Source organism: Lathamus discolor, chromosome 18 (assembly GCF_037157495.1).
Source record: "Lathamus discolor isolate bLatDis1 chromosome 18, bLatDis1.hap1, whole genome shotgun sequence".
Taxonomy (NCBI): Eukaryota; Metazoa; Chordata; class Aves; order Psittaciformes; family Psittacidae; genus Lathamus; species Lathamus discolor.
The window spans coordinates 1,269,653-1,294,890 of NC_088901.1; the positions used below are offsets into that span (position 1 = coordinate 1,269,653).

Genomic DNA, 25,238 nt, shown 5'->3' on the forward strand with positions numbered 1-25,238 from the left:
TTATTTCATACCTTATATTAGACCTTATTGTAAACTGAGTCCTACCATAGAACAGAAATGATCTCCTGCAGCTCCTGGGAGAGGTGCATTGTGCAGCCGGGTCTGAAGGCCAGGAAAACAGGTCGGGCTCCTGGGTTTCGGATGTTAGGTTGGCATTTGAGCCCCGGCCTGCGGTTCTGGTTACAGCAGAACCAGAAGTGCTCACCTGCCTCCAAAGTATGTGTGTTCTGCAGAGATGCCTCCCTCTGCTGTATCTGCTTGATCTCAGGGATCACATTTCCCCTTCCCTCTCAGGATTCCAGCCAAGGAAATGAGTATTTGTCATTTACTTTCAATTTGCATGGGTTTGGAATCCATGACTACATCGATGCTTCTTAACAGGCAGTCACGGGATGATCCTTCTCAGTAATGATTCTGAAACCAAGGGCATGAACCTCAAACTCCTCTTCTGCTGGCCCAAAGTCCCAGCCCTTTAGTAGCTCCTCAGCCTTTTCTATGGGGGAGATGCCCCTTTCATCACCAGGGCAGGAGGGGATATAATTTCTTCATAACAAGTAGCAGGTTCAGACCTGCTCGGACTGTGTGTACTGCTCTTACCCCGAAAAGTGATGTTTTGGGGTACGGGGTGCCAGTGCCTGACCCGGTGCTGAGCTTGGTGCATCCCCCGGTTGCGTTGCTCTTTTCAGCCTCTTGCTTGTTCAGTGACAGTTTGTGTGTCACGTCTGTAGTGAAGCGGTGCTGAACGTGGTTACAAACACTGCCAGACCCGAGAGAGGAGCAGGCGGGTGCCCTGGGTTGATGCTGATGCAGTGATTCAGGGGCCCCAGGTTCGGGTGGGCTCTGCAAAGAGGGGCAATAACCAGCAGCCTGATGTCGGTGCTTCGGTTGCTATGGCGATGAAGGACAGTGTGCAGTTACCAGGGCCTGGTTCGGTTCAGTGCCCAGACGCAGTCCGTTTGCCAGGCTGAAGGGAGGAGTCAGAACCGCGGCCGGGTTTGGGTTGAAGGGACCTTAAGGCTCCTCCAGCTCCAACCCCTGCCCCGGGCAGGGACCCCTTCCACTGGAGCAGCTTGCTCCAAGCCCCTGTGTCCAACCTGGCCTTGAGCACTGCCAGGGATGGGGCAGCCACAGCTTCTCTGGGCACCCTGTGCCAGCGCCTCAGCACCCTCACAGGGAAGAGCTTCTGCCTAAGAGCTCAGCTCAGCTCCCCTCGGGCAGGTTCAAGCCGTTCCCCTCGCCCTGTCCCTCCGCCCCTTGTCCCAGCCCCTCTCTCAGGCCCCGGGGCTCCCCTCAGCTCCCCCCTGCGGAGCCCGCGCAGCCGCAGGGCCGGCTCCGCTCCCGCCGCCCTTCCCGCCCCAGCGCCCCCGTTGCCGGGCAACGGCACCGGCTCGAGCTCCTCGCTCCCGCCCACTTCCGGCCCCGCCTCCTCCTCCTCTTCCCCCCCCTCCCTCTCTCTCTCTCCCGGAAGCCCCGCCCCCGGAAAAAAGGGCGCGCGCGGCCCGGCGTGCGGGGGCGGGACTTCCGGCGCGCGCGCGCGCGGCGGTGCGGAGGGCGCAGAGCGGATCGGAGCGCGGGGCCGCGGCTGCGGGGGCGGACACGCAACTTCCGGCCGGGGGGGCGCCGCGCGCCGCCGCCGCCTGAGGGGAGCGGGAGCTGCGGGCGCGGAGGGGCCGCGCCGCCCCCAGCGCAGCCCCGAGCCGGGCCCGGCCGAGCAGCGGAGCCCGCAGCCCCCGGCGGCTGCGCCCAGCTCCATGAATGGAAATCGGCAGCGCAGGTGAGCGCGGGCGGCCGCGGGCGGGGGGAGCCGGCACCGTCGCTTGGACCGGGCTTCACCGCGCGGCTTTCACCGCCCCCCCCCCCCCATCCCGGCCCCGGCCCCGGCTCCGGCCCGGCCGCCAGCAGCCGCGCGGGGGGTCCCGGCCCGGCGGGGTCTGCGTGTGGTGGCCCGGGCGGGGAGGAGCCGCCGGAGCGGCCGCGCAGGTCCCGCTGCCGTGGCGGGGGTCCCGGTCAGCGCGTGCCGCCCGTTCCCCTGTGCCGAAGGGACCGCACAAGTCATTTTTCCCTATTTCATAACTCGTGTTTGCCGGCGGCGGCCGCAGGCCCGCTTGCATAATCCGGTAAGTGATGGGGCCTGGGAGATGCCGCCCCGAAAACCGGGACCGGAGCGCCCTGGGCTCCCCGCGCCGGGCAGGTCCGGGACCGCTGGGCGCGGGAGTTACCGGGCTGTTGGGAGTGCTGCTGCCCCGCGTCCAGCCTTGGGGGCGTCCCTGCGGTCCCTTGGTCCCTTCGTGCGGGACGGTGCGCTCGGGGGTCGTAAACCTCGCGTTTAAAATGTGCTTTGCGGGTCGGAAGTTCAGGCTGTCGGGAGGATTTCAGTCCGTGTCTGACGGCGCAGGGGAAGGAGGGTTCAGGTTTGGGCAGTGTTGGCGATGTAGCTGGGTGGCGAAAGCTCCCCGAGTTCCGTGTCTGTCACTCCAAGAGCTGGGCACGGCGTGAGACTGAAGGTGCCGATGCAGATCGTGCGTTTTCACCTCCTCCTGTGTCGGTACCTTTGTAACACACACTGAGACTGAAGTTAATGATGGATTTGGCTGCAGGAACTTGCCACCTAAGCTGTGCTGGAGCTGGAACTGTTTTAGGAAGCTGCTGGATTTTAGCTCTCTGGTGGAATTCAGCCTTGAACTTCACCTGTTAAATAAACTTCTGATTCAAACTGGTGCAGTTCTGGTTGAGTCCTAAGCAAGAGATTTGTAAGGGTAGCCTGTAAACCTTGGCGTTTCCTTTGGTGTGAGTTCCCCTGTATTAGGCTACAGTGCACTAGGTTTTAGGAAAGCGGGTTGTGAGGCAGTGCTCCTGAGGGGCCCAGCCTGCTCAGTGCCATGTCCAGCACCGTGGATGGTCCTTCCACATCTGCTGTGTTACAAAGTGATGTTAACAAAGATGTTAACATTCCGTGGTTTGGGGAACCACCTAGCCACAGTGTTGGCACAAGGGGACACAAATCATCCTTGGTGGAGCAAATAAGGGTTCAAGTTCTATCATGAAAGGAGAACAGCATTGATGCGCTTCCTCTTGTGGCTGTGAAGGGAAAATACGGGGTAGAATCAGAGTGGGGAAACAAGGATAAGGTTGTGAGTACACCTGGAGTAGAGAATGGAAGCGTGCGCCGGGTGAAGCTGGGCTGTGGGTGTCTTCCTCTTTGTGTGGTAGGCTTGGTCTGTGAAATCCAGGCAGCGTGCCTGCTCTAGTCCGTGTGGTTTGAACATAGTTAAAGTAGGAGCAGGATGTGAAGCCAGCTGTTTGGGGAGCAGGTGATGGTGAAGTCACGGAAACTGAGGAACAGCTGTAAGGTGCTCGCTGCAAAAAGGTGAAGTGCAGTAAAAGCAGCTCTTGGTAAGAGCTCAGATTCAGTGCCATGCGTTGCACTTCCACCAGGAGAGTGCTGAGTAAGCCTCCAAGAGGCAGGTGCATTAAAACAGTGGGCCTGTGGATGCTCTGGGGTATAAAAGAGTCAAATAAGAGTGCTCCGTATGTCCTCCTTTCCATTTCATAACTTGTTCCATCAACGTTTACAGCTTTTTGTGTTAAAAGTGTCAAGCTGCTGTCTTTGGGTTATTTTACTGCAGTGTGGTGTGTTTTAATGAAGCACTAGAGACACGTTCAATCTTCTGTTCACTTTTCTATACAAACTTGGGGCAGATAAACCACTGAGACTTTGCTTCTCTCTTTCCATGTGAAGAGCAGTGATTTGGGAGGACCATTAAAAGCCACATTTTTGTGGGTGGGGTAGAGGAGGGAAGGGGAATGATTCATAGGTGCCATCAGAAGTTATTCTGTGTGGTGTGAGATACAATGGAAGATTTCCTCTGGAGTTGTGGTGGAAGCTGTTTGACTCACAGGGCGAACTTTGCAAGTGTTTCATCCTTCTTGCTTCACTTCCTCAGGGGTAAAGGTGTTGGGATATTTCTTGAGCCGGTTTCCAGTAGAAACTGAAGGAAATGACAGGAATATGTGGTTATCTGCCTTGCAACACATCTGGTATGTGTTTTAACAGCACTGTGATCGAGCCACAGTTTCCCTACTGTAGCTAACTCCAGACAATTCCTACAGCGAGGAGCTGAGAGTCAGCCTGCAGCCAGTGGTTTGCAGTTTTACTGGGCAACAGGAAAATGCAGCTGAGAGTCCAAAGACCTGGCTTGAATTGGGAGTGAGAAGCAGCAGCAGACAGGGAGAGCTGCCAAGTGATCAGAGATGTCTTGATCACTGAAGACATTTTTCTCTCTCATTAGACTGTATAACCAAACCGTCATGCAAAGCATTTACCTCTTAATTAGAGAAGAGTTTCTAGTTGGACACAAGTCAGTTTGGTTCTTCGTGTTCTTCAGTCACAGGAACTCATTTCTCTGTGCTGCAGTGCATTCTTCTGAAAACAGTGACTTTTGCCATGAATTTGTTGTTTCTTTCAAGTTTGTTCACATGCAGAACTTGTCGGGAGGTAAAGGGAATGTTAGTATTATGTTTAGATATCATAAAGTTGTGGTTTATGCTGCAGGAGGCTCTCTAAACTCAGTGATATGACTGTGTCTTGTATCTTGGTGTTCTGCTCTTAGATATTTTTCAGGCAGTAAGCTGAAAACAAGGGGACTGCTTGCATTTAATCTTGAATCCTAAATAGGTTAGGGTGTCCTTGCCCATGGCAGGGGATTGGAACTGGATGGGCTTTGAGGTCACTTCGAACCCAAACCAGGGTTGCTATGGACAGCGCATTTCACTCTCCAGAGCAGCAATTTAGAGGTAGCGAGTGTGGGAAGGAATTGCGTAGTTTTCAAACCAGTAAATATGAAACCAGGAAAATAAAAATGAGTGCATGAAAATCAGCGTATTTACTTGTAAAGTGGTTTTTTCTTTGATGTAAATGCAAGTACGTTTGTAAAGGTTTCATTTGGTGGCAAAACGTGGTATACCTACGCACAACAATAAAGACTGTGTCAGCTTAACTTCCTGATTTAGGTGTGTGGAAATATGTCCAAGGGAAAAGCGTTGCATTTTCTCTTCTCCCATTAACTTTACAAGGGGCATATAAGTGGCTTTTTTGAGCTTAAAGTTATTTATGATGAGGTTTTTCAATGGTTCAGAAGCATTTATTGTCTTGTAAATGCTTCCTGAACACTTCCCTGTGCTTTCTGGAGCTTCGTTAGGCCAGAGCAAGCCAGCACACTGGTATTTACTTGTGCAGTTGGCTGTTACTGAGCGTGGCAGCAGAATGCTGGCTTTTGATGGGTTTTAACATGACTTATTATCTAAAACCTTCAAAGCAAAAAAGTCCAACTTGCGAGTAGGAATGTTGAGGAAACGTGGATTGCGTTACTCATAAATAATGTAATGCCACCCAGCAAGGCTGCAGCTACAGAAACGAGGCAGTTTATGATTCCTGGTGTGAGGAAGAGCGCGATTATTGAAACCAACGTTTAAATATCATCTTCCCCATCTATTTTTTTAATCTAGAATTAGTTTTTGGTAGCAAAAGGGTTTTCTTTGAGCTCCACAGGCTGAGCCTCTGAGCCCAAGCAGAGGCCAGGGGCCCTCTGAAAGGGAATCTCTTTTTTCCCCCTTCATCCTCTCCATGGAGAGCTTTCTCCCATGTGCAGGCTCCAGCCTGAGGACAGGAGCTGGTAGACAAAATCTGCCTTGTGTTACTGAGCCAGAGCTTAAATAATATTTCACCTGCGAAGTCCTCTCTTGCATTCGGGGCTGCTCAGTCACCCATTCAGTTGGACATTTAGAACTGGTTTATAGGCAAAACCAAAACTAGTAAGTAATCATCTGTTCGTATTTTTGGGGTTTATAACGCTGAAGCCACAGGAGGAAAGAGGACTTTTTTTGGCTGGAAGTGTGGCACTGTCTCTGGAAGGAAAGGCTCATGTAACGAAATCTGTATTTTCTATTAGCATCTTGTTAGAAATCAGTGATTTGCTTCGTACTGTAAAACCCTCTTGCATGCCAAAAGCTTCAGTTTGCTGTAAAACGGTTTGTTGAAAGTATTTGCAGTTTTCTGTGCTTCTGCTCTTTCTGTTCAGGCTTTATGCCGATGAAGGCTTCGTTTGGTTGCTAGGTAGATTCAAGCCTGTGCGTTGGATGCACGCCAGATGTGTTCTATACTGCTGGCTGCATTGCCATAGAGATTGCAGTCAATTTTTGTTGTGTTTAATCTTTATTGTAACATCTATAATTCCGTGGAGGAACAGCATCTGATTCAAAGCTTATTTCAGCCGTTAGAGGGACTTCCATGTTGGTCTGGAATATTATCTGTTTTGAATGGGAATTGTGGGTCTGAACACTGACAACTGCACATCTCCACTGATTTCAAGCTCTATCAGAGGAAATGGGTCTGTTGGCGGAGGTGCCACATAGTCACGCTTGAAATTAGTTTCACTGTCCATGTATTTTTAATGTTACTCCAAACTTCAGCTCTTTGGAAAAGCAGTATTGGGATGAGCTTTTCCTTCAGAATGTATTTCATAACCAATCCACTTCATTTTAGCCAATGTTTTTTACCATTTTGAAATGTTACTTTCCTCATTAAGCCCTCGAAAAGTGACGGCTCTTTTTTTCTTCTCTCTTTGGGTTTTGCTGGAATGGCAGATTCAATCAGAGCAAAGCTCTTCAAAATATCTTCCCTCTCTCAGCAGCAAGCTCCGTGGCTATGGGATGTAGACCTCTGCCGTGTCGCTCAGCCTGGTGCGGCGGGCATAAATGACCAGCGCAGATCATGGTCCCGTGTGTGTTGGGCTGGAGCAGTGATATCCCATATATGCCCATGGGAAATACCAGTGTAAATCACCTGCAGTATGCAACAGGGACTCAAGATACCCACCTAGAACGTGGCAGGGAATAGCGCATGGTCACGCAGTGCATTGTTGTGTGCTGTTGGTAAATTGAGGAGATGGAACATTCCTGGTTTAGTATTTGTCTGTTTTGCTGATATCTTGTAATGGCTTTTGCTTCTACTTGGCTGTCAAGGATTCACGTGTGAGGAAAAAAAGGACTTCTGGCCTTGGTGATTGATGTTCATAATGAACCTAGAGGTAGATGCCCATGAGAGTAGGTTTAGATTAGGTATTAGACAAAGCTCTTCCCTGTGAGGGTGCTGAGGCGCTGGCACAGGGTGCCCAGAGAAGCTGTGGCTGCCCCATCCCTGGCAGTGCTCAAGGCCAGGTTGGACACAGGGGCTTGGAGCAAGCTGCTCCAGTGGAAGGGGTCCCTGCCCGTGGCAGGGGTTGGAGCTGGAGGAGCTTTAAGGTCCCTTCCAACCCAAACTGCGCTGTGATTCCATTCCACTTCAGCAAATGCTAGGAATGGTAATTTATATACTGATGTACCTTTAGTTCCCAAAGAGGTTATTTTTTCTTGCCTTGCGTTGTTACCGATTTGAATGCTTAGTTCAATATTTCCGTTGCAGGTTTTTCCAGTATGTTCTGTAATGAGTAAAATTCAGACGGTTCAAGTTACTTAGTGGTGGATCTTGTATCTTCTTGAAATGTACTTCTTTGCTGTATAAGCGCCTTCCAAGAATCTGAAGCATTCATTGTAGTTCCTATCTGGGTATTTGTTGTTCTGTGTTATAAATCAGTTGACTTGTCAACGCTGGGGACTTTCCTTAACTGGTGTTAGGAATTAAGTGCTGTTCTGGCAGGCTGAACAGGCTTGGGTTATGTTTTATCTTGGGTTTTTAAGAACATACTAGGCATCTGTACATAGCTAATGGCAGAGTAACAATAGTTTCTTAAAGCCAAAGGAGTTTCTTCTCTAAAACTTGTGGGCAACTCAGCAGTGAAGGGCTTCCCTTCTGAAGACATCAAGAAGCTGCATGCTCTGCCTTAACACTTTTGCAAAGGTTTTTTGGAGCTTTAGGTACTTTGGCTTTGCAATGGTTAACTAATATGAACTAATGAGGCTGCCAATCATAGTCCGAGATAGTTAGAATAATACTGCTTTTAGTATTTTTGGGTCGTGTGTTTATTTCCATTAGCTTGACACAGGACTTAGGCATGAGGTGGAGTGAGTCACTGCTGCGATACAGGAGCAGTAGCTGGCCTTGAAGAGCGTCGCTTGTTACTTATGTTTTACTGGGGTTTGAGTCACAGGTTTGAAGCCAGTGACACAGACTTTCACAATGTACAATCTGGCGATGTAGTGTACTTTGAAAGCAGGATATTCCGAGTGGGTGCTAGTGGATTTGGGCAGTGAGAGCAGAATTGAATTAACATACTCTTGGTTTTTTTTTAAGATAACTGATTCAAGGAAGCATATGCATCACACAAAATGACAGCAAAATCAGATTAATTCTTAAAAACTGTTCCTGAACAGTGTGTGGACCTGCACTTCTTACTCATGTATTGGTCATTTCGGTCCTGTTTGCCACAGTCTGGGTTCTGACTTCTTCCAGGGTGAGCCATTTTCTGAGGAGCTCTGTGCGGTGCAGCTGAGCAAGGGAGGCTGAAGAAAGCCTTTGTCTCACTCCTGGTGTTTTCCAGTTTAGCTCACTGCTGTTTTCCAAGGAGCAGAGGTCGGAGGCCTGCTCACATACTTGGCTTTGGGCAGAGCGTTTCTTTTGCGGCCCAGGATTTTGAAGCGCCCTGCCTCAGGTCACGTCTCTGACCAGGATTTTGCCACCGTGCAGTTGATCACTAGGATTCTGTTAGAGGGGTGAACAACGGGGTAGCATCCCCGTAAAAGAGCTTATCACTTAATAAGTTCTGCTTGATGCAACTTCCAGAGGAGATGGTGAGAAAGGTTTCAGCCACACTGTATTTCCCATGCTCTTCTCCTAACCCTCATGAAGATTGAATTTACACTGTTGCTTCTGTGCTTACGTATTTTAGCAACTGGTTTTGCACTTCTCAGTCACTGAGAGGGGTAGACAAGGCAGACCAGAGTACAGCGGCCTTTTCATGTTACCTTTATTCCAGCAAGTTTGTTAGCATTTCCTACAGATACGAACTAAATAGAAACCATGGTGTGTATGTCTTCGTAGTATTAAAATAAGCTATTGAGTCATTTGTGTCACTCAAATGTTTAGTAGTAACTTTCTGCATATGCTTATATTCTGAAAATATATCTGGAGTAAATTGTAGAGCTGCTTTTACTCGGGTGACAGTATTAAAATGGAGAAAAAGTTGAAAAGAACAGATGCTTGGAACAAGTTCTGTGTAAGCATAGGCTGTGAGGGTGTTTTACAGGATGCTTCTTGGTTCATGGTTTTGCTTTGTGGCTCGAAGCCAAGCCCACTCAGAAGTTTTGGGTAGCTTTCTGAGTAAAGCCAGACAAATTTCCACTTGGCTTTGATGTTCACCTGTTCTCAGTACATGGTTTCCTTCAAGATAAGGCAGTGATTTTTTTTTCCAGGAATGGAGATTAATAAAAAGGCAAATCAGACATTTTTACCGGCACTTGACATTTTAACTTTTCCGGGAAAATGAGGGGGCTGGAATCGCTGTCTGCGTCACTGAGTAGGAGTAGAGGGGAGAACTTTAAAGTCACTTAATTGAATGCTCTCTAAATCATGACATTGGTACAATGAGTAATTTTTTTAAAGCTTGGGCTACAAAGCAGTTTGCTTTTGTTGTTGTTTCTTGTCTGGAAAGAGAGATTTCGAAGTGGAAATACCAGTAAGAAATTCCTGAAAGCGGACTATGTTTATTACTGTGTTTGGTCTTGTGAGGCAGAAGTAACCCAGAGCTGAGTATCCTCATCTAAATGATGCAAAGTGAATTAAACAGATAACCGGAGGGGAATGTAACATCTATTACTGGACAGGTGGGTTTAGCTGCCTTTCAAATACGTGTCCCTTGTTGCAGATGTTGATGGTTTCTTTAGGCAGTTATGGGAATTCTTCCCTAATTTAGAAGCAGTCAAGAGTTTTACAGTCCTGTATCTTAATCTGCGTCTTTCCTCTTCTGGACAGTCGCCTTTATCAGTGCAGTTAGCCGGGAGGCCATGGCTTCACTCTTCGTCCATTTTCAGCCAGCAAAGTTCGGGAATAATCTGACTTCCAAAACTAAGCTAATGACGGCAATGAAATGAAGAGTTTATCACGAACAACGTGCATCAGTCTTTTATTCCGCACAACGTTGTTATTACTGGGGTGTTCAGAAGAGATCTGTAAAACGTTTTGTGTTTAAAGGCTTTCCACAATAGTAAAGTGTTACAAGGAAAAGCAACGTCGGTTTTGTGTGTTAGGGAAATGTGATTTTCTTCATGCTAATCTGAATCTGAGCTGAAATCATCAGTAAGAAAACAAGCTAGATGTGGGTGGAGGCTCAAGGAGTTAAAATAGGCAAGTGCTTGGAACTTAATAGGTTATCATGCTGTTTGATGTGTGCTGTTTGACGCAGGTAATTTTCCCTTCTTCCAGCGTGCTGGCTCTGGTGTCTTCCTGGTTGTCCAGTGCGTTGGTTCAGGGAATTGCCTGAGACTGAAAAAGGGGAGTACATTAGTAAGCTCAATGGGGTACAAGTGTGTGTACCTGCAAACACAAGGAGCCTTATGCATTTTTAAACTGCTGAAGTGTCAGCAGGTGGTACCTTTGCAACACAGCTTCTCTGTTGTGCTTCTCTCCTAAGCGGTGCTGGTTTTGTCTTCCACAGGACCCGTCGGGGCCCAGCCCCTCCTCATGGTGCCCAGACGTCCTGGCTATGGCACCATGGGCAAACCCATTAAACTGCTGGCCAACTGCTTCCAAGTTGAAATCCCAAAGATTGATGTCTACCTCTATGAGGTGGATATCAAACCAGATAAGTGTCCTCGGAGGGTGAACAGGTAAGAAGATGGCATTTGTATTGGAAGTTATATTGAAATATTTAAGCAACAAACTGGTTTTCCCTTTGTGAATAGGTATTTCCTGCAATCAGTATATTTGAAATGGTCAGACTTGGTTTAAGCCCACCTGTGTCCTGTCTCTGTTACAGCATTCCATATAGCACTTTGTATCTCATTTTCATGTCTGCAATGTATTAGGGTCAGTTAAATCCCATGCTAGGCCACTTTATGTCTAGACTGCTGGTTAAATGGAGAGAATATTGTCATGTTCTGTATCCCTGATCATTTAGTGATCCAACAAACTGTATGTATTGAGTGCTGGATTGCTGGTGCAGCTGTTTATGTATGGGCTTTGTGTATTTTGTCCTAAACCTTACAAATTTTGGCAGCCAGAGAAACCTCAGAAAGAGGAGTTAACTGAAAACCTGGCGTTGGAGATACAATATTTCTTGCTTTCAAAAAGATTGCTGCATTTCGTATTTCCTGTATTGTGAAATCTGTTTCATCAGTGAAAGTTGAGGGTAGCTGAAAAGCAGCTTTTCCCTCTTTCATCTGTAACTTTTTCTTTTACATTGTAACAATGTCATCTCACATGGGCCTGATTCTGGCCAGTGATTATTTCTCCCCTGCATGCTGCAGGTATGAAGGCTATTCAAGTAGCTATGATTCATTAAAAGGAGAGTAATAAATTGCTAAAATTGGGATAGAATAGTTCTGTGTGAATTAATACTTAATATAATCTTACAGTTATCAAAGGTTCATTTAGTCCTGTATTGTTAAACGAAGGATGCTTGTGAAGCCGTGTCCATGGAGATACAAGGAGAATATCAACTGCTCTAAACTCACTGATTTGTATGCTTGATTCTTTTCTAGTGTGATCTTTTAATGAAGATCAGTATCATTTCACTTAAAATCAGTAGTTATCTAAACCCATTTTCTTGTCTGTATGGCCATGCTTGATTAAAATAGACTGTGGGAGACAAAGCTGTAAGAACTCCAGCAGTTGCAGTCAGTGAATCTGTGTAGCTGTTTCCATAACAGTGGGAGAAATTACAGATGCTTGAAAAAAAGAGCGTTTGAAATAAGTTGTTTTTAAAATGGCAACTCAATTTTATTTAAAGTATGCAGGAAAAAAAGTCCCTCTGTGGTGCCATTTGCAGGGTGATTTCCAGCTCGCTTCCAAACCCAGAATTGCTGTTTGTCACAGCTTGCTTTAGTTGGTTGTGCGTTAGAGAAAGCCTGCGTCTTCAGAAGTTTTCAGTTCATGTGGAGAGAGGCAAAAGCATTTGGTTTGGGTTTGTAAAGTAAGTCTTTGTGAAATGCTGAGTGTTCCTGCTCACCTAAATGATGGTCATTTGCTGAAGAGCATGTTTACAGCTGATAAAACCTTTGCGTGCCTTTTCTGAGTCTCTTCTGATTGAGATTCTAACTGTTCCTTTAGGCTTTTGTTAGGTTGTGTGAAAGTTGGTTGTTTCCCCAAAGTGGTTTTTATAGACCAGAGTTAGTTAAGTGCTTTTTGAGGTTTCTTATTGTTAGATTTGGTTGCTATAGCATAGGTGTAGTTCAGATGCACATGTAACTTTGTCCAGAAGCTCATCAGCTTTCTGTTCTACCAGTAAAGACATTGTCTTTCTTTTTCGTGTTATCAACTGGTAGAAGCAGTCATCTGGTTTTTGTCAAGCTAAACTGAGAAAACTGGTTGGATGCAGGCAGCAAACCTACTATTTTCTGTTGCCATCAGCTTATACCAAAGTAATTTAAGAGAATCTCTAATTATGTGCAGATTTGATCAGGCTTTTGCTTGATTTTGAAGTAAAAACTCAGGTTAAGGATTTGAAGCTAAGCCATTTTTAGGGTACCTCATTTTTGTATACAGTGTGGGCAGAATTCATAACTGAATGGAAGAGCAAATGGACGTTACTAGGCAGACATAACAATTTACTGCGTCCGTGAAGGGGCAGAGCTTTCAGTTGCGAGTTTGTACTGGTTTTTCATAACACTATCTTGTGGTTTTCTTCCAAGGTAAGTGTGTCCTTGTTTCCTATAATAAAGGTTATATGAAGGTCTCAGTTCTAGGACTTTCTGAAATGATTTCAGTAACAATATTTTCCAGTACTTGAGCATTTGCATTGATTCTGATTTTATTCTTTAGTGTTTATCTGTGATTTTAGTTGATGTATGTGAAGCCCCTTTTTGAAGCACCAGTGGGTGTTCTATAATTCACTCAAGGAATGTTTGTTGAAATGAGCCAGTTCCAGTCTGATACTTCTTTGGAAACATCTTCAATGTAAATATCACCTTTTCCAGGGAGGTGGTGGACTCAATGGTGCAGCATTTTAAAGTGACAATATTTGGGGACCGTAGACCAGTTTATGATGGGAAAAGAAGCCTCTATACAGCCAATCCACTGCCTGTGGCCACTACTGGGGTAAGAACTAGAAACAAAAGTATACTTGTAATAGCTTCGTAGGAAAGAAAAAGTGACAAACCCACCTTTACAGTATTACTGAGTTCAGAAAAACTGGAATTGACTTACAGCATCTGCGTTGAAATGGAGTTCTGATGTATTTCCTGCAACTACCAACGTATGTAAATATGCATGCAATAGCTGCATTCAGAGAGAATTTAGCAGCCTCTTTCTACAGCAAAATCTATCAAATACTCAGTTTTACAGACTAATACATTATCTTATGAAGTCCTATTAAAAAAACCAAACCACAGTTTCTCTGGGATGAAGAGTTTCCCGATTCAAGATGGCAAAAAGTTATGTGATCCTCTTCTGCTTGGTGAGGACCCACTTCTCTTTGTTTTGTGTATTTGGTAACATACTTCTGTCAAAGGTGCTCTGTCCTAAATATCTGAGGTTTTGAGTCTCTGGCCCAGTTTTGGAAGGAGTGAAATCTCAAGGCCATCAGGCTCGGATTAAGCAGCTGCGTTTTCTTTCTCCCTCTCCCACACGCAGGTGGATTTGGATGTGACATTGCCAGGGGAAGGCGGAAAAGATCGTCCCTTCAAAGTGTCAATAAAGTTTGTTTCTCGGGTGAGCTGGCACTTGCTGCATGAAGTTTTGACAGGAAGAACCTTGCCTGAGCCTCTGGAACTAGACAAACCTATCAGCACTAACCCTGTTCATGCTGTCGATGTGGTGCTACGACACCTACCCTCCATGAAGTAGGTTCACTGTCTTCCTGCAGTCTGTCTATACCTGAAGTATCCCCAGTGGGAGACCTTCATCCCTGTTTCTTCGCAGGTGGAAAGACAAAAACGATCATTCCCCGTATGCAGCACAGCTGGTTAGCTGGACTGACTGAGGGGATTAAAGCCGATTATGTACAAACGTGTGTTTCTGTAGACATGTAGGCTCCAGAGCAGGTGATGTATTTCAACAGCTCAAGAAAGAGGAGACACTTATAATAGGCCTTTAATTGAAATACTGAGGGGTTGTAGCACTGCTTTCATGTTTTCTGCTCAACTCGAGCCAAGTAGGGTGACTTGATGGCAGTGACTGTCTGAAAGCACGGGTCTTTAATTCATCCATAACATCCATCAATGGTGCATGCTTCTCATGTTTTAAATACACAGCTGAGACTAGATACGTGTCCTAACAAAGTCTGTGCTTCTTTATCTCAGAACCCTGAAACATTAGAGAAGGCCAAAGTGATTTTGCTTTATTTGGTCAGTGAAAGTTACTCTCAAAGCTCCTTGCTGGCTTCACCTCCCGGGATCCTGGCGGAACAGCAGAGGTGTTAGTGAGGCATAAAGGTTCTTTAGCAGTTGTTGTCTGAGAGAGAAGCAGGACTTTACCTGGTTCTTTGTTTCCACCATAGTTATTACATTTCGCAGAGTACGTTTTAAAACACGTAGAATGAGGTTTGAGGGTCAGTGCAGTGTATACAATGCTGTTGTACAAAACCTGCTGTGATGGAGATTATACTTTCTTGAAGTGGAAGATCAGAAAGGGTAAGCTAACTTAGTTCTTGATTTGTTGTGAAAACTGAAGGTGGTTGCTAAAACCAGTAAATGTTTTGTCTCAATTTAAAACCACTGCAACGGGAACAGAGGCATTTGAAGTGTTATCATTTAAACTTGGTTCTTGGCACAGATTTCTGGTGCACAAAAATCCTCCCCCCCCCCCATAACAATGCTGCATATTCTAATCTTTATGATAGAACTTTTTATTTGGAAAGCCATAGCATTACCATGTGCTCGTCTTTTTTGCCAGGTATACCCCTGTGGGCCGCTCCTTTTTCTCAGCTCCAGAAGGCTATGATCACCCCTTGGGTGGGGGTAGGGAGGTCTGGTTTGGATTCCATCAGTCTGTTCGGCCTGCCATGTGGAAGATGATGCTCAATATTGATGGTAAGTTGGGATTCAGGGTTAGGAATAAAGGTAATAGTGACCATGCCCTTAAGATCTCAGCGTTCAGTCATTTTGCTTGAGTTGGTGGTACCACGTTTCTGTGTGGTGATAACTTCTGGTGCCATCAGTGCAGAGGATTTACTAACCGGGAACGACCTTCTGCACTGATTTCTTCATTCATGCTGTAGATAATAAAGAGTTAAAGAAGCTCAGGGGTATTTTGCTAGAACTTACAGCAGAATAAGAAAACCTTAAAATTTAATTGCATTATACACAAGGGGTTTTCACTTGAAAAACCCTTGTCTCATTGCTGAGTTGGGAGATTTAGTAGCTTTTTTCTTGTAATAGCCTTATAAAATACATTAACTGTGAAGTCAACCTACTGCAGAAGTTGTAATGATAATAGTAGAGCGAGACTGCAATAATGAAGTGTAAGTATTGCCTACACTGGCTTCCCGTTCAGTCACTTCAGACCAGACCAATAGGGCAAAGGCTACCTAGAAATCCCCTTCTTTTTCTGGATTTGTCATTGTGTCAGTGATGGCAGAAATTTACCTGCCATATTAAAAAAACCACAATAACCCTAAAATCCTACATAGGAAGGAAAAGCCTGGCATAGCTTGTTTTCCTTACTGAGTTTCTGTGTTGCTGCATCCACAGTGGTTCAGGCCAGTTGCTTAAGATGTGTCTCCACGCAGCTGCCCACAGTAGGTGTTGTTCAATACTGGCGAGAAAACTCTGTAAACTTTATCACAAACACTTTTGTGAATCAGGCTAATTGAGAAGGGCTTTCTTATGCAAACTCAGATCTGCTTTGCTCCACTTTATTAAGCCCCAGATGAATGCATCTGAGATCAACTGGTGCGTGTGTCGGGCTCCCTGGCTCTCTACGAGCTCTGAGTCTATTTAGTTGCTAAACCCCTATTGAAAAATGTCAGCGTTTGAGATGCAGGTGCTGCCTAAAGTTTTCTCCAGTTCACATTCTGTTCTCGCTGTCTGTTTGAAATGCTTTATAAACCCAAGGTAAATAGTCTGTCTTTTTTGCATGAGGCTGAGCATTCTGTCAGGTTGCGCTTAGCATCTGTCTTGGAGCATAATAACATGTTGCAGGTGATACTGAGCTTTCAGGCTGAAAATTTCCAAGTCCATGTGTTCTGGTTTACTTCAGTAGTGGATGGTACCCATGTGACTTCATAGTTAGCGTAAAATTGCCTTTCAGTCAGCAGCTATAGTATAGCTATTGTTTGAAAATGGATGTAGAAATCTTACCTGAGAAATAACTAGTACCCGTATCTGCGTGGTAGGGACTGCGATAACTACGATTCAGATGGGACAAGAGTATTAATTGACATCAATTTATTACTTTCTGTGAAGCAAGTGTGTCTTACCAGCATTAAAGCATAGCAAGTAACTCTTGCAGCAGTAATGTTTCAGTCCTTTCTGTGAATGGGAAGCTTCAGACCTGTGTAAGCTGTGGTTTACAGAGCACTGGCTTCATGTTGTGGTTTGAGGCTGTGAAGATTACCTCCAAATCCCAGTGCTTGAGTTCTGGCTTAGTTGTTGAACTTGTACGAGGTTCTCTGCAGAATGTGTTTGTGTCACTCGTGTTGCTGTGGGAGACAAAGCACACGCTGCCAGTGGCTGGGGGGGAGCTGCTGGTGTTCATTCAGTAATCGACATCTGGAGGTGTGGGCCGGGTGCATCGTGTGAAGTTGGCAGCCTCCTGAAGTGACACATCTCTGAAGAATGTTTTGTGTATCAGTGCAGGGATGTGGTGGTTTGGGGACATGAGATCTGCAGAGCTCACAAAGTGCTGGTCAAGTGTTTCTTCTCTGTTGTTGCCACTGAAAGTTTTAAAAGTACAGAGCAGTTTGCTTGTGCCTGAGCTGTATCTGGTGCCACCTCCCCTTTCCTACCAAAAGGTATGGTTTCCATCGCTTGTCACTTTGTCAAGCAGATCGTTTATGGTCTTCCTTCCATGGAATGAGTTAACTGCCCTGCTCGGAAACAATATATTGTCACTTAGTGTGTCATTAGTATGCAGGGAGGGAAAGAGATTTTAGTAGATCAACGGTTGCACTCGCCACTACGCTAACATAATTGATGCACAGTCAAAATAGTGCTCATGTTCCTACCAAATATTGTTTTAGTAACTTAGCAGATCATACCATTCACAAAATTATATTGCATATTGAATAATCTTAGCGTTCCATGTGAACTCTTCAGTAGAGAGACATTAATAATGCCTCTGCTTGCAGCTCCATACCGAGTTGAAAGAGAACGTCTCTCTGGGGCATTACAGTTCTCTAGAAATAAATGTTATCTGGGGAAAAAGCCTTTCAAAACCTTGAAACGCAAAGTGGTTGCAGAATGACCGTGCTGGAGACTGATTCACTGTGGGCCCCACGCTGGCTGTTGTATACTCAGTTGTTGCGAGGCTTGCTAATCTGTTTAAGAAAGTGTGCTGCACGTTTCCTTGAGGGTCACGTGGAATTTTAAAAAGCACTCATTTATGTACTGCTTCACAACAGCCTCACTTGGGCTTTCTGACGCGGAATGTTTTGTTCTTTTTAGTTTCTGCCACTGCCTTCTACAAAGCACAACCTGTAATTCAGTTTATGTGTGAAGTTCTTGACATTCATAATATTGATGAACAGCCAAGACCTCTGACTGATTCTCATCGGGTAAAATTCACCAAAGAGATAAAGGGTGAGTAGGAACAGATCTGTTCTGTCCCAGGTAACACAATCGGGCTGATTCTAAGGGTTTTGTTTTAACTGGAACCCTGGTTAGCACGCATCAGAAGAGCCCTGGAACTACCAAGAGAGCTGCAGTATGCCCTGTCTATGGTTCTTGTCCTGAATGAAACAGTGCAGGCCTACAGAGAGACTAAAAATGCTGTATGTTCCCAGTGGCTTTAAGAGGGCAAAGGAAAGCGTGTTGTTTACTGCCTGGGTAGAGGTAAGTGCTCCTGCCTTGCTGGATGACCAACCTTATATAAGCAAGGGTCACTGAGGCCACGGTTGTGTTGTTCTGTAGAGCTCCTGCTGTTTAAATGCCAAGGCAATGAGAAAATTAATTTCCAAGCTAGCATCATTGATTCTTTGAAAGTAACTGATTGCTTTATGGAAAAACAAGTACCACTTGCAAACTTGCAGCTGAGGGCCAAATTGCATTCCAAAGAAACTGCATAAGCTGCTGGTTTGAGTAGGTTCACTCCATATATGCTACTTTACTTTCAGCTTTCCCATATCCTTTTGTTCCAGTGTAATTTGCAGAGAGAAAAGCCTTGAAAGGGCATAGCTCTCCAGAGCTCCGCTCTTATATACTTGTGTTACTTGATGCAGGATTAGATTCTATTGAAATGCTGGGCAGCAAAAAAGTAAATTTGAGGTTAAAATTTAGAAATAATAAACTTAGACATAGAACAGTCATTGGGGAGAAAAAATGTAATTATTTTGTAGTTGTCCTCACATGCCTCCTTTTTACATCTGCCCATCTGTCTTCATTCTGGAAAATGAGAAGCTGTCTCTGCTTGATCTTGGATGCCTCAGACACTGTGTTACCCTAGTCAGAAAACCTCGAGAGGTTACCTTTGCTGTCAATATTTGGTTTTACTACTGTAGTATCTGGGAACTCCAGCCAAGATGTGATCTTCATAGTGAAACAAACCCTGCGTTAAAGACTTGGCGGTCTTTGAGCAGCTCTGTGGGAGGGTAGTGCCTTCTGTAGTGTCACAGCAAATTAATGACAGAGCAGTGAATGGTTCCAGACAGCTCTGTATTCACAGCCCTCTTTTCCTTGGCCACACTGCTTCATGGTCTCTTTTTTGTGTTTTCTCTTCATGCTGTATCGGGGCAGTGGTAGTTTATTTTTGATGATGCCATCCTCTAATGCTGGTGTTAGTGTTGTCAGGAATCAATGAAATACGGTTGATATGTCTTTGGGATGTCTGTGGCCCTGGTAAACTGAACACAGTATCTACTTTCTTGTACTTTGGGACCAGATTTGATGTGAGGTGTTCAGTCCATTGCCCACAGTCCACATGAGCCTCAACAGGACAAGCCGTCCAGCTGCTTTCTCAAAAGCCTTCACTAGGAGACCATAGGTTGGATCTTCTGGATAACAAGGCTTTGTTTTTAACTGCCTTCTTTTCCACGGGCTGGGGAAAGACATAACAGTGCATCAGTGCTATGCAGCACTTGTGTGATAAGCTCAGCACTCCCAGCAGATGTTGAGTCTGCTTGCTGCGTACAGTGCAGACAGTGAGCGCCCAGTCCGTAGAAAGAGCTGCTGAAAGCCTCTTGAAGCTGCCACTGTTCCTGCTGTTGTTATCATGGATAGAGAGAGAGAAGCCTGGCGTGCCTCTGGTATGTAGGCTGAGTGCTTTTAGGCAAGATCTTCAGCTGCTCAAAAGCTCAAGTTAAATTTGGTCAGTGAAATTAAAGAAAATTACAGGCTGAATGAGGACACAAAGTTGGGGAAGTGAACAATAAGGTAGAAATCTGGTTTTGCCCTTTAATTTTAGTTATATGGGAACAGCTAGTTTTAAGAGACATTCAGCATTGAGAACGAGAACAAAAGAAGATGGTGAAGACAGTGTCTGTGTCTGAGATTAGTCACATGCCTGTTAAATGAAGCTGCTACAAGCAATTTAGATGACATTGAACGTTAAATGTTATACATTATGATTTGGTTTTGAGGATAACACCCGATTAGTCAGAAATCAATTAATAATGAAAGTAAAATGCTTAGAGAACATAATTTCTCCTGTTGTGCCATTTGACGCTGACTATCAAAGCTGTTAGAACATGCTCTATTGTGTGAAGCCTTGTCCCCTGTGGAGATTTTTGTGTAGTTGTGACATTTTTTTCTGTGCTACTTTTCTGCAGGTCTCAAGGTAGAAGTGACTCACTGTGGAACGATGAGAAGGAAATACCGTGTCTGTAATGTAACAAGAAGGCCTGCAAGTCACCAAACGTAAGATGCTTTTTGTCAAAGCATAAACTGTGATAGTAGCTTAACACTGAATGTGTAACAGGCCCTAAATTGTGTGAATTTGGAGGGTGTTGATATTTGCCAGCTATGATTTCTGTCCATTTCATTAAAATGTATGTCTTTTCAGCTTTCCTTTACAGTTAGAAAACGGCCAGACAGTGGAGAGAACAGTAGCACAGTATTTCAGAGAGAAATACAACCTCCAGCTGAAATACCCTCATCTTCCCTGCCTACAAGTGGGACAAGAACAGAAACACACCTACCTGCCTTTAGAAGTAATGAACTTACTTTGATAAATCAGCTGCTTGTTGGTAGGCTGCATCACTTTGCAAGAGGTTAAGCACTTGTGTGCTTTGCAGTACAAACATGTTCCCATATTTACATGCTCGTTCTTCTGTTTCACTGAAGACTTCTTTAGTGCTTTAAAGTAAGACTATGCAGTCGATTAAACACATTGGGATGTGTTTTGTAGTCATAGTGTTGTGTATTGACATTATGTTGGGATCAGTTTCTAAGAGCTCCTAATGTGTATTGATGGTTCTGCCTTCCTTTCAGGTATGTAATATTGTAGCTGGCCAGCGGTGTATCAAGAAACTGACAGACAATCAAACATCGACTATGATAAAGGCCACAGCGAGATCTGCTCCAGATAGGCAGGAGGAAATAAGCAGATTGGTTAGTTCTTTACTTTCACTTTGGTGTGATACTGCTCACTAAATGACACTGCACTAGATAACATGTATGCAAAACCTTCTGATGTGACCAACCTTGTCTCTGCATTCCTTCCAGCCCTTAAGTTAATAGAAGAGGATTTATTTAAAATAGCTTGCAGAGGTAGCCCTTTTTTTTCTGTTAGTAGTTTGAAGGTGGTGACATCTTCTGTACTTGAGATATTTGACTCCTTTCTTTAGTAAACAGTGCCTATTTTCACCAATATTGTTTCTTGGTGCTGAATCCAGATGCTGAACATCAGTGCTTTTCTGACTTGAATTATAAAACTGGAATATTTTTGGTTGAATACTCTTACAAACAGATAGCTCTTGTTGGAAGCAATCTGGTTTTAAGCTGACAAATTAGCCATAAGTTTTCAATTAAAGAAGGCTGTTCTGGAAAATTCAGAAGACCTGAATGTGCAGTAATAGAATAAATTGATTTGACTTGTCTTGGGTTTGCTTGTCTCTAAAGGAGGATGCTTTTTGATCTATCCTGTGAGTAAGCAAAATGTTTTTGAATGAGCATGCTAGATGAGCACGTGAGTAACTAAGGGAGCAAAAAATACCTTATCCAATGTATCATATCTTGTAGTATTAATTATTTTCACTGGAAATAGGACGATGGTGTTAAGCAGTTAAATCTGAGCCCTGTTCAATAACAGGGAATGATTGTAGAACCCTTCCGCAGCAATCCTGTTAGTCTTTTGTTTATTCCATGAATTGTAAGTAGATAGTTCTGTAACATGGGAAAACTCTTCTTTTAGGTGAGAAGTGCAAATTATGATGCAGATCCATTTGTTCAAGAGTTCCAGTTCAAAGTCCGGGATGAGATGGCCCATGTGACGGGGCGCGTGCTCCCAGCTCCGATGCTGCAGTATGGAGGACGGGTGAGGTTTTTGCTCATTCTTCTATTTCCCTTTTGAAGAGTGATTTCCTGTGCACGTTGACAATTTTAGTCAGTTCAGTTGCATTGTGCAATACAGGGATCAGAGTTTGAATGGTAGAACTTGTGTTTTGTTATCCTGAAACTCCACACACATAGGCTTTTTCCTCTTTCACTCACTTAAATGTCTTTTGCTTTTGTTTCCACAGAATCGAACAGTGGCAACCCCAAGCCATGGAGTATGGGACATGAGAGGGAAGCAGTTTCACACTGGTGTTGAGATCAAAATGTGGGCCATAGCTTGCTTTGCAACACAGAGACAATGCAGAGAAGAAATATTGAAGTAAGGCATGTTGTGAATGTAGAACTTCTAATGAGTGTTTTATCTGGTTTTAATCATTGAAGATATTAGGGAGAGAATCCATTCTGGTTTGCTTCCTTACTGGAAGCTACAGTCAAAACACTGCACCTGAGTACACTGTGGGGTTCTGGTCCTGTGATATTGCTGTTTTGTGTAGAGCTTCTTTTGGCATCTTGAATGAAGCACTAAATGTCTCTGAACTCTTGTCACGTTCTGGCTTTTAAAGCTGTTTGGAATTGTCTTCATTTGAGTAGCACAGTTCTCCTGTCCCCTTCTGCTTTGGTTGTTGTGTGATATTGTGACAACTCAAAACACTTCTCATCCGTAGGGGTTTCACGGACCAGCTGCGCAAGATCTCCAAGGACGCAGGGATGCCCATCCAAGGCCAGCCCTGCTTCTGCAAATACGCCCAGGGTGCAGACAGTGTGGAGCCCATGTTTCGACACCTCAAGAACACCTATTCAGGGCTTCAGCTCATCATTGTCATCCTGCCAGGGAAAACACCAGTGTATGGTAAGGGAATACTTCTGTCTTTACCTTCTTGGTCAAGTATTGTTCTGAGAAACTTGCTGCCCAGCAACGTTAGAGAGTTCTTCAGGATCGTTCTTTGGGCGTTAGAAACCAATATTTTGTGTCCAAAAATAAAATTACTTGGAAGCAGGTGCATAGTTGGAAGTTGTTTTGCAGAGTATGTACATTTAAATTATTGTGACTTAAGCTAAGCTCACAACAGAGCAATAATTTCAAAGGGACTCAAGTTGTATCCTAATGTTTGCTTCTCAGCGGAGGTGAAACGTGTGGGAGATACACTCTTGGGAATGGCCACACAGTGCGTTCAAGTCAAGAACGTCATTAAAACATCTCCACAGACCCTATCAAATCTGTGCCTGAAGATTAATGTTAAACTTGGAGGAATCAACAACATCCTTGTACCTCATCAACGGTAAGACTTTGTGGAGACTGTGGGGTTTCTTTTAACAGACGAGGTTACGTTTGCTACTTAGCACCTACAATTTAAGTGTGACAGTACCTCAGTGGTGCTTAGCCAACCTCCAAGTGCTAGTGTAATGATCTTGTGGAATGATAGCCTCTGCAAGGAGCTGTTTGTACTGTTCATGTGTAGCTCTGTGGTGTTTCTCCACTAGAATCATGCCACAGTAAATGGCAGTGTATTTTGGAATGACTGCTCTGGTGAGGTTTTGAAGTTCACGTGTTGTGCGCAAAGACTTCATTGTCGAGGTTTGGCCAGAGGACCTGATAAGAAGGCTTCTCTGTGCAGCTTAACTGAAAGAGAATCGAAACCCCACAGTGAGCAATAACCTTGCACCAACTGTTCACCTCCAGTTGTGACTTAGCCTTTTTTTCTTTTTGAAGACCTTCTGTGTTCCAGCAGCCAGTGATCTTTTTGGGAGCTGATGTCACTCACCCTCCTGCTGGAGATGGGAAGAAGCCTTCTATAGCTGCTGTAAGTTTTATTAAATTAGCGTTGTTTTTTCATCTTAGGTAAAGGTTAGGACAGTAAATGGAGCTCATGGACTGTGGCTGTGTCAGATGTCTTCCAGGGCTTATGCCAGTTCTTTGTACACATTTCCAGTGTTATTAAAAGTCATGTCTTTAGAAGAACTTGATGCTTCAGACTTTTCTTACCTTGATTTAAAAACTAAAAAGCTAAAATGGCACTTCTGTTAAATAATGGACTTCTGCAAAACTGTTCTAAAGGCAATGATGCAGCTTTGTGATGTTAGCTAATAACACTTTTGAATCTCTAAAGAAGAAAAGTGTCATTAAAGGCCTGGTTTGGCAGGAATGGTTTCGATAAGTCTTACCTTTTGTGTTGGTGCGGTTCAGGAGGTCAAGGTGATGGCTGGATGCATGGTCAGTACCTTCGTATTTTGTGGCCTTGGTATTATACTTGCCATTGATGGCAGACTCCAATTCTACAGATTTATTTTGAGGTGCTTAGAGGGCAAGTTTTATACCTGTTTTCAGAAGGTGTTAAACCTGTATCTCCTAGAACTTCCAGTTAAACATATTACTGTGGTTGATCCTTTAACATAAGTATCTTGACAATCACTCTTCTTGCCTAGTTTAATGGGTATAGATCTGGTCCTGAAGCCTTTCCTCATGTAATCTTCCCCTGAAGGTTGTAGGTAGTATGGATGCTCATCCAAGCCGGTACTGTGCCACAGTGAGAGTTCAGCGACCCCGGCAGGAGATCATCCAAGACCTAGCCTCCATGGTGAGAGAGCTCCTCATCCAGTTCTACAAGTCAACACGGTTCAAGCCCACACGTATCATCTTCTACAGGGACGGGGTCTCTGAAGGACAGTTTCGACAGGTGGGTTCATTTGTGGGTGTCTTCGAGGACTTTGTTACTGCAGAACAACTCCAGTTCTCGTGTTTGAGTAGCTGTACTGTTTGAGTTGCTTGCATTTACACAAAGGTACCACAAAATAATTGAGACTTAAAGAGAGAATTTCTTACGCATGTTGGGTAAGAAAAGTTGCAACTTCTTTCCTGTCTGGGAAGGCAAAGTCTTAGAACTTGGGAAATATGTTTCCAACTGCTTCCTAAGATTACTAACTGTGGCAAAGTTGCACTTAGTATTAACTACAGACTATTTATTTGGTGTTGTGTGTAGGATACAATGGAAAGAAAGCCTAAACTATTCCGTTCTTGTGTTTGTAGGTTTTGTATTACGAACTGCTAGCCATTAGAGAAGCCTGCATCAGTTTGGAGAAGGATTACCAGCCTGGAATAACCTATATTGTGGTGCAGAAGCGACATCATACACGATTGTTCTGTGCTGACAGAACAGAAAGGGTAATCATTGCCCTCTCTCGTAGTAGCCTTATGTGAAAAGCTTGATGTCAAGCACTTAAGCTGCTGGGGAAAATATTAGTGTGGGCTTTTCTGAGTCTGGGTGTCTTTGCATTCAGGGGAGATGTTGAATAGATAAGTACAAAATGCAGCCCAAAATTGAAAAATGGTTGACCTTAAATATGCTAAAAAACCAAAACACACAAAACCCATAATCCCCAGCAGGCTTTGTCACGTTGCCCTCGTCTGTCAATGAACTATGGCTAATGTGTGTGGGACAAAGCAG

At 44.6% G+C, this 25,238-nt stretch overlaps 1 protein-coding gene across 3 annotated transcripts in view; it reads left to right on the forward strand.

Moving 5' to 3' along the window:
- The first annotated feature begins 1,649 nt into the window (after nucleotides 1–1,649).
- Nucleotides 1,650–25,238, forward strand: part of LOC136023488 (protein argonaute-3) — a 38,929-nt gene continuing 15,340 nt past the window's right edge. For all 3 annotated transcript variants that reach the window (XR_010616610.1, XR_010616611.1, XM_065697970.1), the window contains exons 1-16: nucleotides 1,650–1,774; nucleotides 10,647–10,818; nucleotides 13,126–13,246; nucleotides 13,781–13,989; nucleotides 15,041–15,177; nucleotides 17,752–17,886; nucleotides 20,070–20,157; nucleotides 20,303–20,450; nucleotides 20,731–20,850; nucleotides 21,653–21,775; nucleotides 21,981–22,114; nucleotides 22,461–22,645; nucleotides 22,916–23,075; nucleotides 23,507–23,597; nucleotides 24,276–24,470; nucleotides 24,821–24,955. Coding sequence is in view for 1 of the 3 variants with exons in the window: in XM_065697970.1 (XP_065554042.1) it covers nucleotides 1,756–1,774; nucleotides 10,647–10,818; nucleotides 13,126–13,246; nucleotides 13,781–13,989; nucleotides 15,041–15,177; nucleotides 17,752–17,886; nucleotides 20,070–20,157; nucleotides 20,303–20,450; nucleotides 20,731–20,850; nucleotides 21,653–21,775; nucleotides 21,981–22,114; nucleotides 22,461–22,645; nucleotides 22,916–23,075; nucleotides 23,507–23,597; nucleotides 24,276–24,470; nucleotides 24,821–24,955 (2,172 nt within the window). In the remaining 2 variants the exon portion in view is untranslated. The remainder of the gene's footprint in view (nucleotides 1,775–10,646; nucleotides 10,819–13,125; nucleotides 13,247–13,780; nucleotides 13,990–15,040; nucleotides 15,178–17,751; nucleotides 17,887–20,069; nucleotides 20,158–20,302; nucleotides 20,451–20,730; nucleotides 20,851–21,652; nucleotides 21,776–21,980; nucleotides 22,115–22,460; nucleotides 22,646–22,915; nucleotides 23,076–23,506; nucleotides 23,598–24,275; nucleotides 24,471–24,820; nucleotides 24,956–25,238) is intronic.